This window comes from Archocentrus centrarchus, chromosome 3 (genome assembly GCF_007364275.1).
Source record: "Archocentrus centrarchus isolate MPI-CPG fArcCen1 chromosome 3, fArcCen1, whole genome shotgun sequence".
In the NCBI taxonomy this organism is placed as follows: domain Eukaryota; kingdom Metazoa; phylum Chordata; class Actinopteri; order Cichliformes; family Cichlidae; genus Archocentrus; species Archocentrus centrarchus.
The window spans coordinates 8,086,932-8,102,486 of record NC_044348.1 but is presented as its reverse complement, the minus strand read 5'-3'; the positions used below and the strand labels follow the sequence as shown (position 1 = coordinate 8,102,486).

Sequence of the window (15,555 nt, the reverse complement as noted above, 5' to 3'; positions counted from 1 at the left end):
ATCATGTAGTGCCAGCCTGGATGCAGGTCATACCAAAGTCAAACTTCATTGGGGATCCTTCAGGGTCCAATGGGTCCTCAGTAGTCTGGTCCAGCTGTTGTTCAGAAAATTTACGGAGCTGCAGCATAAAAAGGTCCATGGATGAAGTGAAGCTGAGATCCTTATTATTGAGCCAGTGAACCACAAAGCCTCCACCACCTGTACCATCATCTGGGTTGAACACTGCAGAGTCAGCTAGCACTGATGGGATATCTGACAAGATGGAGAGACACATCAGGAGCAGAAATATTACCTAAACTTAGAATAACTATAGCATTCAATATGTGCGCAATGATGTGGTTCATTTTAGAACCGGGTCCAACAAAGACACCCTACCTGTGTTGGGATTAATACTGGCTGAGATATGGAAGTGACACAGGGCATTGGCATGATGAGCGATGTGGCGGTGAGTGTGTGCATCCTGTGTGCCAAGCTGAGAGGGCAGCAGCTCGCTGTGTGCCACTAGAGCAGAAGACCGTCGCCGGCCCCGGCGCAGATGTTTTAAGTGATGGATTGACTAATTAGAGAGAGCACAGGAATAAAGGCAAGAGAACAGGTTTGTGTTACTGCTTTCTGAGAAAATATATTTTGAGTACTCTACGGTAGGTTTGGTGTTTTTTCTTTAAGAATCATTTCTGATGAGATGGAACTAAATGTACCTCCAAAGCATGCTGGATCTTGTCCTTATTGCCTGCCAGGCCTGGCAGGCTGGAGCTGAAGGATTGTGTGTTCTCAGTGATCTGTCCACCAAGCAGACTGTCTTCAGGTAACAGAGTCTCTGACCATAACCTACACACTCCATCTTCACAAGATGTCAGCAGCACATTGCACACTGAGCCCCTAAAAATGAATAGGAGAATGTAACTGTCCATCAGTAGTTCATTCTTTTATTAATTGTTTTTCCATTATTAAAATGTTCAGTCAAAACACAACATAGCATACACCAAAAAGACTTTGTAGCAAGAGTTTAGTATGAAGACCCCAACATGCTTCTAAAGAAACATGACTGCTGGGTGCTGTGAGCACCGATGTGGTTTGCATGAATATATGCTCAGTTATTGAACCACATTTTTAACCCAGTGCACAGAATTTCTCTCTGACTTCACTCAACCTTGTTTTACAGTGAAAACATTATGTTGTGCTTTAAAAGACAAGAAGCATGCACAAGAAAGTGTAAAAATAAACATTTTTATGGCCAATTATGTGTGTGACCATGTGTGCCTTCTTACTTGGGCATATACTTGCTGGTCTTCCTCCAGGACACACCAGTGACCGAGCGAGGATGGGCCAAGTAAACAAAGGAGAAGTGAACAGGAGGCGGCTTTTTATCAGACGGGTCCTGGACCACGACTGCGGATCGCCAGCCAGTGGTGGGATACCACACCTTTAGTAAACAGTCATCCTGTGTATATGCAGACAAGCATTACACAAACACACTTCATAACAGATCTCATGAGTACAAAAATGGTTAAAAATGTTGCAGTTTTTAAAAATGCTGACATGAATCTTTTACCTTCCCAATTGTTGCAAAATACTCCCCATCGGGAGACCACTTTGCAGTGTGGACAGATGCAGCGGTCCTAAAAGAATCAAAAGGACAAACAAGACTATTAGCTGCTAAGGCTTCCCCTGTGGTGTCATGCACATTGCTCAAGAGCTCTCCGTCATGTTGGATGTGATACAACCACCGGTTGCTAGTGAAAAATGCATATTTTCAACTGGCAGGCAGTGGTTCCTGGAGGTTGCTGGTGATTGCTGGGTGAATTTGGTTGCAAAGAAGGTCCTGTACCAAAAACCTCCTAGTGATTGCTTTGGTTGTTAGATTATCATGGTTGCCTGTAATGTTTCATATCTGTCTGTAAAGAATGTTAACTACTAGCTGAGCGACAGTAAAAGCTGTTCCAAAAAATACAAAGTTCACCTTGAAGGCAAATGGTCTCCATTTCCAATTTATGTCACAGTTTCACTACAGCTTGGAGAGTAGCTGGCCAGTGTTTGGAGGCATGTCCATTACTTCCATCCAAACTATGACTGCAGCATATGATAGTGACTAAAGCAATTTGGTAATTAATAATACAAAGCAATCACAAGGAGGTTTTTGCCAGCTGGTTGGGGAATACATGTTTTTCTCTAGGGAAAGGTGAGAAAGGTCAGGGGGTCACTGAATGGTCTGTAGGCCTGCGTGACTGACGGCTGCAATCATTTTCCCAGTGACTGCCATCAACGACCGGGCCTTATTCACTTAATCCTACACTGTCACAGATCCACAACAGAAAACAAGTCAACCTCATGTGATCACATGTCAGCAAAACCCTTAACATTCACTTCTCTATGGGAAAAGTTTCTTCTCCTGATAGCTGAGTGTATATGTGGCATCTTTGTTCCTGCACCATTGTTGCTCATTTCAAAACCCGCACCACCAGTGGTTTTCTGTGTGTCATCATAAGACAGTTACTAATATGGTTTCATATGTCTGTCTGCTTACACAGCTTAATGTGTCAGAGTGGAACAGGCTTTTAGTTTTCATGTGAGGCCAGATATATTTGAATAATCAGTAACTGACTATAGGCTTTATTATTAAAACTGATAAAATGAAAGTGGAAAAAAACAAACAAACAAACAAAAAACAAAAAAACCTAAAAACAAACCAATGCAAGCAAAATATTCAGCAGCCTCAATGCTACAAATAAGCTGCTTTGTTGCTGCTGACATTCATGTTTGGCCACACTTATATTACACTGCATACTGTAAAAAAGAAAAAGTGTTTTTGGAAGAACACGATGATTTCACAGAAATTTGCCCTATAGACACTTGGGGGAAAAAAAAATCATCCCTTAATAATTTTATCTTATTAGATATTTTTATTAAATGTTGTCACAATTGACAAATTAATTCTTGAGTTACACCTCATCTGTGCAGGGGTGTTTCTGTTTCTTCACTATAGCTGGTTTAAAAGCACATGACCTTGAAGCAGCATTTTGTTTTTTAAACATCAATCAGTGTCAGATTTTTATATATAATATATAAGCAAAAAACGCACTTGCACTGCCACACACAGTTCCAGTCACTGAGGACAGGGTGGGGCTTGTCCTCAATCATCTGCCCATCCTCCTCCTCTATTAGGGCATCCGTCGGTGGAGGTGCCCACAGCTGCAGCCGCTCAGTTGCTGCTAGGATACGGTTCCCTAAGGACACAAAAGCACTATGTTACACACCTCATGTCCCACGTTGACTACTACACTACGCAGAGCCGCATACAAACTGTGACTCTTACATAATGCACATGCTGTTTCAGCCAAACCAAAGGGTGCTAGGAGAAGGAGCTGCATTTATAATGCAATGACTTATCAAGACATCTGTCAATCACAGAAAGCACGTGTGTACCTTGTGGGTCCCAGGCCAGGTTGTAGGTGATGGCATCAAGGAAGAACTGCCCTGTCTTTTGCCACTGATAGTTAAGCTGCTGTTAGTGGTGGGAGAGCAACACACACCATGCAATGTTACTGGAACACAGGTGTAATTAAATCTGCTACATGGTGACTTCAATCCCTAAATCTGTCTACAAAGCTCATGTTCGTACTCACCTTGTGGCGTTTATTTGGGTTGATAGAAAGAGGTTCAAAGATGCAGACTGTGTTTCCGTAGGATGCAGCAATCTAAAAATAAAGAGCTGTGTTCATCATCACAACATTACTCACCCCATCAGTGCTTTTGCACAGTCACTCCCACAGGAGAAGGGGAAGGTGGGGTGTGGTGCAGGAGAGCAGGATGGCAAAGAAACACGAGCAGCCCAAGACGGATGCAAACAAGCCAAAATGTACCTCTCTCTGCTCAGCATTATTGATAAAATCTTTTAGCCACGTGACAGAAAAACTAAAGCTGTGTGTGGGCATGTGTCTCAGTGAGCAGTTAACACTTACCCTGCCAAGCTGGTGGGAGCACTCCACACAGCCCACCTGTATGTTTCCATTCTGAGCTCCCGGGATAATCTGAACACATTCAAAGTCACTAGCCAAGATCACTACATCGCATCCTGAGCCATAGGCCTGAAAAGAAATGGATATAGAAAAAAACAAAATCATATCGTAGGTCACGCATGAAACAAAGACACTGAGATTTAAAATATAAATCATCGCAAGCCAGAGTTCATTTTATATAGCAATCTTTACAATATATAAAATTCCACTACAACTCAGTTCACCATGTTTTTTTTGCTGCCTTAAATTTCTTGATGACTTAATTTTAACTGGATAAACAATATATAACCAAACACGCCACAATCTCTGAAACAGCTATCATGTGAAGCATCAAGACAAGAAGAGCTCAACAAACGGAAAGAAGCTTCTACACAAAATTACATTATTAACTGAATGGTGGAGAGCAACAAAAACACCACTACAAACCTGCAGCTGGTGTACGGCTTTTACCTACCTAGATAACAGAAATATAAATTATGTGTTTGTATGACACACCATTCTAAGTTTCATCACTTTTTAAAAATTTTTTTACTGTTTGTAAAAAATGTTTTTAAAAATTATAAAAAAGCAATTGTGAAGTAATTCAAGAATAAAACGGAGACACTAATTTTTGATTAAAATAAAGGCTGTAGAGGAGGAAATATGCACAGGGCTTTTTCTCATGTGGCGCTTCTTAAATGAAAGGCTGAGGATTTAACAAACTACGTGACATTACATCTGAAATGAACTAGAGCTTCACCGATACAGGATTTTTAAGACTGATATTTGGTGATTTCAAAATCTAATATATTGTCTGAGATGCATATTTTCCAAACACATGAAACATAAACAGACTTCCAATATTTGTTATATGTTTTTTTATTTTTTTTTTTAATTTACTCATTTACGCTCTGCCTGGATCAGCTGGTAGTTGTATTTGTGGTATTCCAAATGTGAGTTGCAAACAGGAAGTTGCAAAATGCCCTCTAATGGACAAACTACGCAACTTAACAACATATTTGAAGGGTGTTTTTTTCCCCCCATCGCATCTACAGTTTTTTTAATCTTCATTTATCAGATGTTATAAATACAGTGATACCAATTGATCTGCAAATGGCAAATATCAGCCAATAATATTGGCCCACAGTAAGTCAGCGAGCAGTCCTTCAACAAAGAATGGTAAAATCTAATGTAATTAGTTGGCATACTATGAGATTAGCTTTTTGCTTATATATAATCAACAGTAGAAGTCAGGTAATAAGATGCAAAAGGTAATGTGAGCAACTAACATAAACAAATGTCTAAAAATAATAATAAAAAAAAAATCTTCAACTTAGGGCTGTAACATGCTGGCAGAAACCCTGTAACCACCACATAATACAACTGATATGCCACATGATGCTCAAATAACCAATTCATGAGCAATAATGACATCTACACAATATATACCAATTCCAAAACATAATGGCATAAATTTTCCACACTTTTCCAAGATTAAATATCTCAACTTTTAAGTAGATTTGTCACAATATTTGAAGCGGGGGTGCTTCAAATATAGCCTCAATTTTAGTGATGTCTGTAGCTTGCAGGCATTTATAAGTATAAGTAAATGAAGGTCATTTTTCATCCTTCTTTTCTCATGAGTTACTGTCATTGATGACACTACTTAATTTGAAGTGTGAATCTACTGAAACTAGTTGCCAGCAGCAGCATTATTATATCCAGTGACACCACATAAATCAAATGTAAGCATCAAAGTTATCTAGGTAGTTTTTTAGGCCCTGCTTTTCCACTAGCTTTCCATCCACCATTTGTTCTTCCCGTCATATGGAGGGCAACTGGTGAGTGCTCTAGCGGCGCTTAGAAGAGTCATGTGTTTACATTTGGCTAGCACATCAGCAGCTACTAGTATCTCCTCTTCGTAGCCTTGTTTTACTCTACAGTGTTTTTGCCTCAAGTGGTGAAACAAGTTTGTTGTTTCCACCTTTAGCGGGAACAGTTTTTCCTGCATATTTTGCGCAGTACTGTGCTTTACTGGAGGTTGTTGAAGCAGCTGCCTTTTAGGTACTACACTGTCTACAGCCTGTCTCATTGTTGCACGCACTAGGGACTGTAAACCCATGGAGTTGCCATAACAATGATATCAAGACATGACATTTTTAGATCATGAAAAAAAATTTATACCAGTATTAGTGCGGACAATATGATATGGCACAGCCCTAATTTGGTGATGATGGATAGATGGATATAATATATAATAAGGTGTTTAAATACATTGTATCAAAATCCCATTGATCACATTCTCTATGTTCTGACTATGTATGCTGTCATTTTGCCAAACAATTGCCAAAAGACTAGTTTTAGACACTTCAGCTCATACAAGTCAAATAAAAGCAATTGCAGACAAGTTCAGTGTACACCGTTTTCCACCTGCAACACTGAAAGGACTCTCGTGTATCCTCCACTTATACGCATCTTGCAGTTTTTCTGTTTTGTTTTTTTAAGTCCTGCTGAACAGAGAGAGACTTTAGTGAACCCAGTTTTCTATACTATTTAGTCTTGTTCATAAACGAGAACCAAAAAGGAGCCGAAAAAGTTAAATAATTCAAGTCTCACAACATTAAAATTTTATATTTTAGAAAACAGTGCATGAGGAATAGTCTGACAGCAATTATTTTTATACACTTATCCAGACCTGAAACCTGGGGTAATACATATAATCTTAAGATTTGGAACATCGGCTCGAAGGTAAATTGATATGATGCTGACTGCTGGCAGCTGGCATACAAGAGCAGAATGGCAGCAGCACCTGGGACACCAACAAACTGGCCTCAAAGCAACAGTACAGTCAGGATGACGGCTTGTGTCTTTCATTATTCAGGAGAACAGGAGGAGATGCTGAGAACCTCTAGGTCACACAATAACACATTACAGCCAGTGGTATTATATTAAGTGACATTCGAGGATGAAGTTATAGTGAAAACCACCATAGGACCATACTTTAAATACTATAATTTAAAATGTGAGTGACACGTAGAAAGAAGGAAGGGAGGGGCAGGATGTACTTCACTCTTACTGCAGCGTTTGCTTCAGCACATTACAGCTGGAATTAAAAGCGGTCACCGTCACGCGCCGTCTAGGACTGCTTCGCACCCTCTCTTTCTCACATTCACGCCAACACACACACAATGTGTGCGTGCTTTCTACTCTTTATCAGCAAGGCAATTTGGACCCAACAGGACCTCGAGCTAGGGAGCCTAAATATACCCAACTTAAACAGGATGACCTATCATCAATGCTTTGCTCTTTTGGTTTGTGCCTTGTCCTTTTTTCGTCACCCTCAAATCCACATTGTCGGCTGGCACGCAAAGTAGGACATTTCTTTGGTAATAGAAGCTTAATATTAATATCCATGCACAATAAGGCACAGTATGCAAATAAAAATGAACATTTTTGTTACATATGGTGCTTTGCGCTGCTTTGTGATGGATTTGTATAGTGTGATCAGAGCTGCAGTCTATGTGGGAAGACACAATTAAAACATGGTGTTAACACATCATACAAGATTAATAATAACCACACGGTGTGTGCTCAGCTTTCAAAGCTTACCTGCATGCTATTGCTAACTGACAACTGATGCACTGCCAAAATGATCCAGGTGGAACTTGGCTCTAGAGTACGTAGACATAAATAGATTGTGTACCAAACAGAGGTCTCATGCTGAATTGAATGTTTCACACAGGTCTGAATATGCCTACTGTCTGACAAACACTGGCACTGCGTAACACATAGAGAGAAGATTTAAATGCATAAATAAACAAGACTATGCCAGTAGTGTCTTCATCATCAGGTAAGACATTCTCAGTTTGTTTACATATCAGGTTTGTCTTTTAGTCTGGATAAGGAATGATATATCCCACATTCATTTCTAGAGAATCACGTCTCCTGTCTGTAACATCGTTGGCCTCTAATAAGCATTGCATCTGAAAAGATCTGTCTGCATGCCATTATTCATGCGCTGAGGGGAAAGGATATTAGAGAGACGGTGTGACAGATTCAAAGATTAAAGTAGATCAACTAAGAGATGTGAAACATTATGACTTATTCACCAGTATGTTTATTTCAATGGCAGCCTACTAAAAACACAATGGTTTGCTGGAAACTCTAATCAATGTAATGTCCAGTTAGTTGTCAAGATTATTAGTTATTTAGTTAGTTATTTGATTCAGTAAAAGGTTAAATTATGAAGTCACCGGATCTGTCTATGAATATATTTAAATCATCTCATCCAAATATCTGCAGCTCATAAATCCACTGACTTAATGAGTGTGACCCTGATGCGGCAGCATTTCTTCCCTGTCAGACATACAGTATAAGCTGCTTATATGAAGATTGTTGCTGCCATTGGATAAATATTGTCTGTTAACAAAGCAGCTGCAATCAAGCAGAGAAACAATCTCTCAATGTTTTGTTAAATGCAAAGTATAGATTTTTAAAGGCCTTGAGACCTTGGTTAAATAAAGGTCAATTATTAGGCAATTATTTAATTAAAGCTCAAAGTTCTCCAGTTACCCCAACACCACATTTTGAAGCTAGCGTTGCAGTTTGTGAGGAAAAACAAGATATAAACAATACCATCTGTTGTATGAAAAGCAGCTGTCACTGAATCACTAACCTGGGCTGGGTTCTTTAACCCAACTCTGGAAAAACCCCAGCATCCTCCTTTAAAGGGTTAGTCAGCAATTTCCTTTTCTAGGCTCATGAAAGACAGCACAGGGATCTATAAGATGTCTTTATATTAACGATAAGAATCTGAGGCACAGTATTCCAGTGTAATTTTAAATTCTATTTGCATGATGACAGAGAGGTATTTGCTTTTTCTCCAAATCAATATATTTGAAAATGAATGAGTGAATGCACTCATGTGCGGTGCTAATGAAAGTAAATATGAGGAACAGAGTGAGAGATCACTTCTGCCTTCATTCTGTCAAATGCCACGTTTTCCTCTACGCAATCACGCGAGCATGTTCGCAGTCCCAGCTGCTACCATCTGTGGCAATTTCATATCTGTGCAAGCTAGCGGGATTTACAGTGAAGGTAAAGGCTTTCGGTGCACTGTTTTTGTTTTTTGTTTATTTTTTTCAAAGCATTGATCAGCTCTGACTTGCAGTAACCTGGTGATTCTATCAATCTGTAAGACGTTAACCCTTGCAAAACCTAAAAGCACAGACCTGTACTTTGACCCCTCCAGCTACAGTCACACAATCTGCTCTTTAGTGTTCTCTGCAGCATGATTGCAAGAAAACAGTGAGTATTCAAAGCCAAATATCACATCTGGATTCAATCTTTCTTAATTAGGTCAGTTAGCAAAGCATATCTAACCTAATCAATGCAGCCAGCCAGGCAGGCTGCATTTACGGCAACTTGGGGAGACCAGTTTTAGTGACACTTTGCTATTAAATTATACTTAGAACAGTTGTACAGCTCACTATATTTTGGCTTGTATCTCCTTGACACGGTCTTATGTCCAAGATTTAGTAAAGAATATAAACATTTCACCAAGATTATCTTTTACTCTGGATTTTGCTGCATAACTGAAAAGCTTGAGAAAAGTTTGTCCTGTTTTAATAAAATCAGGGTTTTGATTGGCAGCCAAATTCTATAACTGAATGCATTATATACTGTAAGTTCAGCAATTCCACATGCATCTATTTAGAATAAAACTCAATGGGATTTTGCCTGAAGTGCTGCTTCAGGATCATTCAGTTATTTGATTAATTTAAATGTCATTGTGAAATCCTGAGTCTGAAACACTTCATGCTTGCATATATTCACACGCATTCATAGCTACACAATAAACAGACATTTTCAGACAAATTTTATGTAATCTCAGACAATCCTATCCATCTTTGGTCAATGCACAGCATCATCTGTGACAGCAACTATAAAATACTAATAAAAAAAAAAAGGAGAAATATAAAGTTTTGAAGGGGCTGAGTATGCCTCCTCTGCCTGTGCTTAACTTACAGATATATTCTATTTTTAGCAGATCACACATCTGCAGATCTGCATATCAAACCCATGAGGCTTTCTGCAGATATCACAACATCAAATATGGCTTGTGAAGCACTGTAATAGACACGAAAATGATCTTTCAAACCATAATTTATAACTGTCTGTGAGTCACTCAACAACAGATTCCAATCATTCTGAATGATCACAAAACATAATGTGATTACTATAAAGCAACCATCCATCCATCTTATGTTTTTCATTGTATACAGTTACTTTCAATTCTTATTTATAATCATAGATATAAACACCAGCCCACTGTACTTCACTCACCAGCTCCATGTAAATATATCTCTTCCCATTTCTGTCAATATGTCAATGCACATATTTGAGTATGAAACACTGCAGAAGCTACACTGAAGCTGGTGCCCTCATGGCTGCTCTAGATTAGATATGTGCGTATGCATTTGTGTGTTTTGTCAGGATCTGGCCCCCGAGCCCTAAGGGTCAGTGTGAGTGTAAATGTGTTTGTTGGACATGATGTCTAATGTTCTTCAAATACCCTCTCAGACACTGAAAGAAAACACCAGGCACAGAAACCAGGCAATGCTTCACAACCATCCCTGTCCTTTGCTGTACAGACATGAGGCTACTGAAATGCCTGCCTTTTTACATTTAAGCTGCTTTAATGTTGCCAGTATTTAGAAAACTCATCGTTTTAACAGTAACAAACAGCACGACAATTTACTGTACGACAATTTAACAGAATACGGGGGGGGGCACCAGAAAGGAAGGACAAGAGCACATCTGTGTTTCTGAAAAATTAAAAACAAAAAGCAATGATGAAGCACCACCTCATTAATAGGCAGCAGGAACAGACCAAGCCCAGATCTGGCAGCCATGAGACAAGCAGTGTGAGGGAAAACTAGCGTTTTACACAACTGCTCGGGAATTTACTGAGAGCAAGAACTGGCACGATTGGACTATCTCAGTTGCAGTGCTTTTTCATATGAAATCATATAAGCTTCATGGTTAATGAAACCCCATGCATCTTATATCATTTTAGTCAATGATAAACTGCATGAACAGGTAAAAATGCTTTAAATATAAAGAGAAGGCAATGACATGACAATTTAATGTTAAAACAGTACTTCAAAATAAAGCAAATTAATGCTGACAGAGAGGCACACTTTTGCATTCTGCTGCACATTACTCCCTACTTTTACTTCAACCTGTGCATCTGTTGTGTCCATAAAGCCGTGCACACTGTAATAATATAGGTTCTTGCCGTGTCTTGCTGCACTGTTGCCATAAGAACATTCATTTGGTGGAAGTTAACAAGTCTTTGACACATAAACACATAACAGAAGCAGAATTTTAGCTCAAGATATTTGATCAGCATGCTTAAAAATGCATGAAGTCTATGTAATTGATGTCAGACTCCCCGCATCTAAAACTGTAAACCACCAATCACAAACACTTGCACTGCTTACACAAAATGTAACAAATTATTAAAAATCAAAGTGATGGCAGATGCCCTTTGATTGTGTTCTTCTCAGCAACAAAACATGGCCATTCAGCCTCCTAGCTCATGTATCCATATAAGGCTCTCTACGTCACGGCTGGCGCAGCTGATGCCAGGATGACAGCGAGCTAACGATCCGTGAGGAGGATTTAACGCCAAATGGTAGCGAGCTAGGCTAGTTCTGCAACCACACCAAACACAGCGTTTTCGTTCCGTGTTGATGCGCAATTTCGTCAAACCCTGACACACATCAAATCGCCCCTAATTTACACTGCAAACAATTCCCGTTGGAGAGTATCACAGGGCAAAATACGTGCCAATAAATGTTATGGCTGCGCAAAGGGATTCCCTTGCAGTAATTCTAAATGTTACGAGATGCAGCTAAAGGTCATTTGAATGGCTGGTTTTAAATGTCTTGAGGCAGAAACCTACACGTAAATAAGAGGCGCAAATACTGCAGCGGACCGTGTACTCGAGGGAGTCTTGGTTTCAATGACTGTCACGGTAAATTAAAAAAACAGGGGGGAGTTCGTGACACGGATGCCCCACGTAGTCTCGACTCACTGTTTGTGAATCTCTTGGTGCGGCAGTTTTGGCTTAGCATACTACCCGGCTAGCCAGCGCTTTAGCTTGCTACCCAGAGCGTTCCCAGCCAATATAACGCTGGTTAGCTAACTACTCAGCTAGCTAGTAAATAGCTAGCTTCAATGGGTGTCATCTTTGAGCAAACAATATCAAAATAAAATCTCACCGTGAACGGAATATCATTCACGCTCCCCACAGAGTAGCAGCAGTCTCCAGGGTTCACAGCTCCCGTCAGCACCTGGTGCAGATGCATTTTCCTTTTATTTTAGCAGCAGATTGGGCTTCTTTTTCTTTTTTGTTTAATTATTTATAACGAGTCCACCCTTTCGGTTTCTCCATCTAGCAGCAACTGGGAATTCCATCATTAACATTAACGTCGTCCTCAGACTGGCGGCGCCCTCTTTCTCCACAAACGGTATTGTTGCGGAGAAATCTGACTTCGACCCGAATCAATGAATTTCATTGGGTCCTGACATCTATTTAAAAGTGTAAAAGAAGCCGCCTGCTTCCTCTCGCTGTCAACACCATCCCCGCGATTAATCGTGAGAGCCGAGGCAGCAGGATCTCTGCAGCAATCCTGACATGCGCGTTCACAGCGTCGCCCAGGCACGACTGAAAAACATAGATGGCTACACCTAGATTGGAAATCTTTACTACTCAGTTTAATGTAAAGCACCACTGGGCGTGTTTCTCAGTGAGAAAGGCGTGTGTTTAAGTGCTCCTATCTATGAGATAGAATGACATACAGTGCATTTCAGTAATTAACCATACTTTTATCTGACACGCCTACAGCTGTTCTAGTAGTGATCTTCTGTGTCTAAGGGACTCCATCTTTGTGCATTTCAGTTTGTTGCTTATAAATGTAGGGTCTGGGGTCTGATTAAATTAAAAGTTACATCCAAAGTGATGAATAATGGGTTTTAATTTCGCTGGAGAAAGAAAACAGGTCATGTATCTACAGTAAAATACCGTGGACACAAAAGGTTTAAAATGCAGCTGTGAGGGTGCTCCATAACTTCTCAGACACACAGTCACAGAGCTCCGTGGGTTTTCTCATTAATGGTTCTCCACTTCCACCTGAAAGAAGGCGGCTTAAGGGGCAGGCACAGTGGTCACACTCTTAGGGTGCATATGACACAAAGTTTCAGTGAAACCATTGCTAAGCAAATAGGTAGTTGAAACTGAAAGTCGAGACGAGACGTTTTTTTTTTTTTCTTGAGACAAAAAGGCTGCAGATGATCAGAACTGGGACGTTTCTTAATTCATTTCACGTCAGTTTTCTGAAATGTAATTGTCTTTTGGACTCTGAGTCACAAGCAATTTGGAGAATATTGTCAATATTTTTGCAATCAATATTATGGCAGAGTGAATGAACTACTGATACAGTTACTGTACTGTGCAAAAGTCTTGAGCCACCAATCACTTCTTATATTTTGCCTCCAAGGAGCCAGAATTTCTTGTCATTTTTAAAGCGGTCTTGCGCAATAGTTCTTCAGGCTCCAGTCCAGTCCTTGTACCTGACCATTTTCAGAGGAATGTTTGTTGGTTTGTTTGTTAGATAAGCCACTTATCACTGACCTATGACTCATTCAAAGATTAAAAAAAAAGGCATCCAACTCAAGGGATGAACCAGCGTTGTGTCTACACATAACAGACAACTTAGTAAGGAATCAATTTTAAATTGTATTTTTAGGCATTTTGTTACTTGCAATATGGATCAAAAACACATAATTTGTTCCAGTTTGTTTAGTCAGAATTATGACAAATGCCAACGATAACACAGTTTGACAGACATAAAATAGTATTTTTTTTTCAGCAAAGGGTGATTCCCAAACAGCTGTTAGAGTACAATATTAAATCAATGATGAGGTCTTTTAACAAATAAAATGATCACATCCAACTGTCCTGCCTCTTCTTTGTACTTACTGGATTTTGAGATTCACTGAGTCACCATTTTACAGAGAACAAATGGAGGTGAGCAAGACCCAGCTGAGCTTCACCAGAACGGTTAACCTCATCTGTTTATCTGCTCAAATTCATCTCACTGACGAGATTTAGTGGAGCACATCAGCACAATACTATTTATCCTCTTTCCCTTTTGACCTCCTTTTTACATATCAGTTGTAACGCCCTCCTTCATTGTTTGTAGAAAAGTGTTGAGAAAGATCCATGTGGACAATATGCAACCTACAATCACAGCACTGGCCTAGTTATTTAAGCCACACTGACATCATCAAGCATGGCCTGCCTGCCAGCCACCATGACACACAGGACAGCAGAAGAGAATATTGTGAGGCAGTAGCCCAGAGAGAATGTGACACATCCGCATAAACAGTGTCAACAACAATGGCGGGGCGCACTCATCATGTAGTATGTGTCTGCCCATTTAGCATTTGGTGACTACCATTTCTTGAACTGCAAGTGTCAGACTTTACGGCTGCTCTGTAATCATGGACCGGCCGTGATGACTGATGCATAGCAATAGGTCATGCAAAGGACCTAACTAAAGGTTCAAAAGATTTGCATTTTCACTTTAATCAACATCAGATTACAGTTTACACCGTTCAAACAGGATGCAACATTTTGTAAGCTTCTGTAAATTAGAAACAAAGCCACCAATTACATAACACAGAGTGAAATTCAGTATTTTGAAATTCTGTGAGATCTTCCCAAAAAAAAAAACTACCTCTTTTAGCTTCTTTGTGTTTGAATGATTTTTTGAGGGTAGACTGCAGTGAGGAAGTGTGACTAAGACTTTGAGTGCATTCCTCCAGGAAGTCTTTTTTTTTTTTTTAAACACATCTCAGTGACTGAAAAAGCAGTCTAACCTGTTCATACATATGCACGTCCATATCTGTTGTCAAGATAGCAGAAGATATCCACTTTAGTTTATTAGAAAGAAGGGAATTCATCTCTTAAGTACCAGATATGTTGTGCTGTGGTTTGCTGGCCAAGAATACAGAGGTCCCTGAGACTCCACTGCAGCAGTATGTGTGAAGATAAGAGTGTATTTAGAGGAAGAATCGTGCAAAAATGTGTATAGTGGGTGTTTGACAGGGAAATACAGGGTGAGTAATAGGTACTTTACGTCTGAGTATTGCAGGAGGGTTTGAAGAAGGTTGATGCAGTGTTTTCAGTCCCTCCAGTACCACTAAGAGACACTACCTTGATCTACAGAGAAGAAAATTAAGTGCATTATAGATTTTCTCATTTCATGGATGGCTGCTAGCTGGAAGGAGTTCCAGTCTGGGCCTGAGGTGCAAGACATGTAATGGGGTTTCATCACCATTACACCTGATGCTAAATAATAATGATAATAATAAAAGATCAGCACATACTGTTAAAATAAATATCTGAATGCCTTAGCATTGTATCAAGCAGAATGCAAACCAAGAGACAAGCACAAGCTCGGACACATGATGTTCAAGTATCATTTGT

General features: G+C 39.8%; 1 protein-coding gene across 2 annotated transcripts in view; it reads right to left on the bottom strand.

The window, feature by feature from the left end:
- The window catches only part of dmxl2 (Dmx-like 2), a 40,970-nt gene extending 28,324 nt beyond the window's left edge, over positions 1 to 12,646 (bottom strand). For both annotated transcript variants that reach the window (XM_030758819.1, XM_030758827.1), the window contains exons 1-10: positions 12,284 to 12,646; positions 3,960 to 4,085; positions 3,624 to 3,695; positions 3,424 to 3,502; positions 3,080 to 3,224; positions 1,553 to 1,619; positions 1,269 to 1,441; positions 699 to 879; positions 376 to 556; positions 34 to 252 (exon numbers count right to left, since the gene is read on the bottom strand). In XM_030758819.1, the coding sequence (XP_030614679.1) occupies positions 34 to 252; positions 376 to 556; positions 699 to 879; positions 1,269 to 1,441; positions 1,553 to 1,619; positions 3,080 to 3,224; positions 3,424 to 3,502; positions 3,624 to 3,695; positions 3,960 to 4,085; positions 12,284 to 12,370 (1,330 nt within the window). In that variant the 5' untranslated portion in view covers positions 12,371 to 12,646. The remainder of the gene's footprint in view (positions 1 to 33; positions 253 to 375; positions 557 to 698; positions 880 to 1,268; positions 1,442 to 1,552; positions 1,620 to 3,079; positions 3,225 to 3,423; positions 3,503 to 3,623; positions 3,696 to 3,959; positions 4,086 to 12,283) is intronic.
- Positions 12,647 to 15,555: the final 2,909 nt, after the last annotated feature.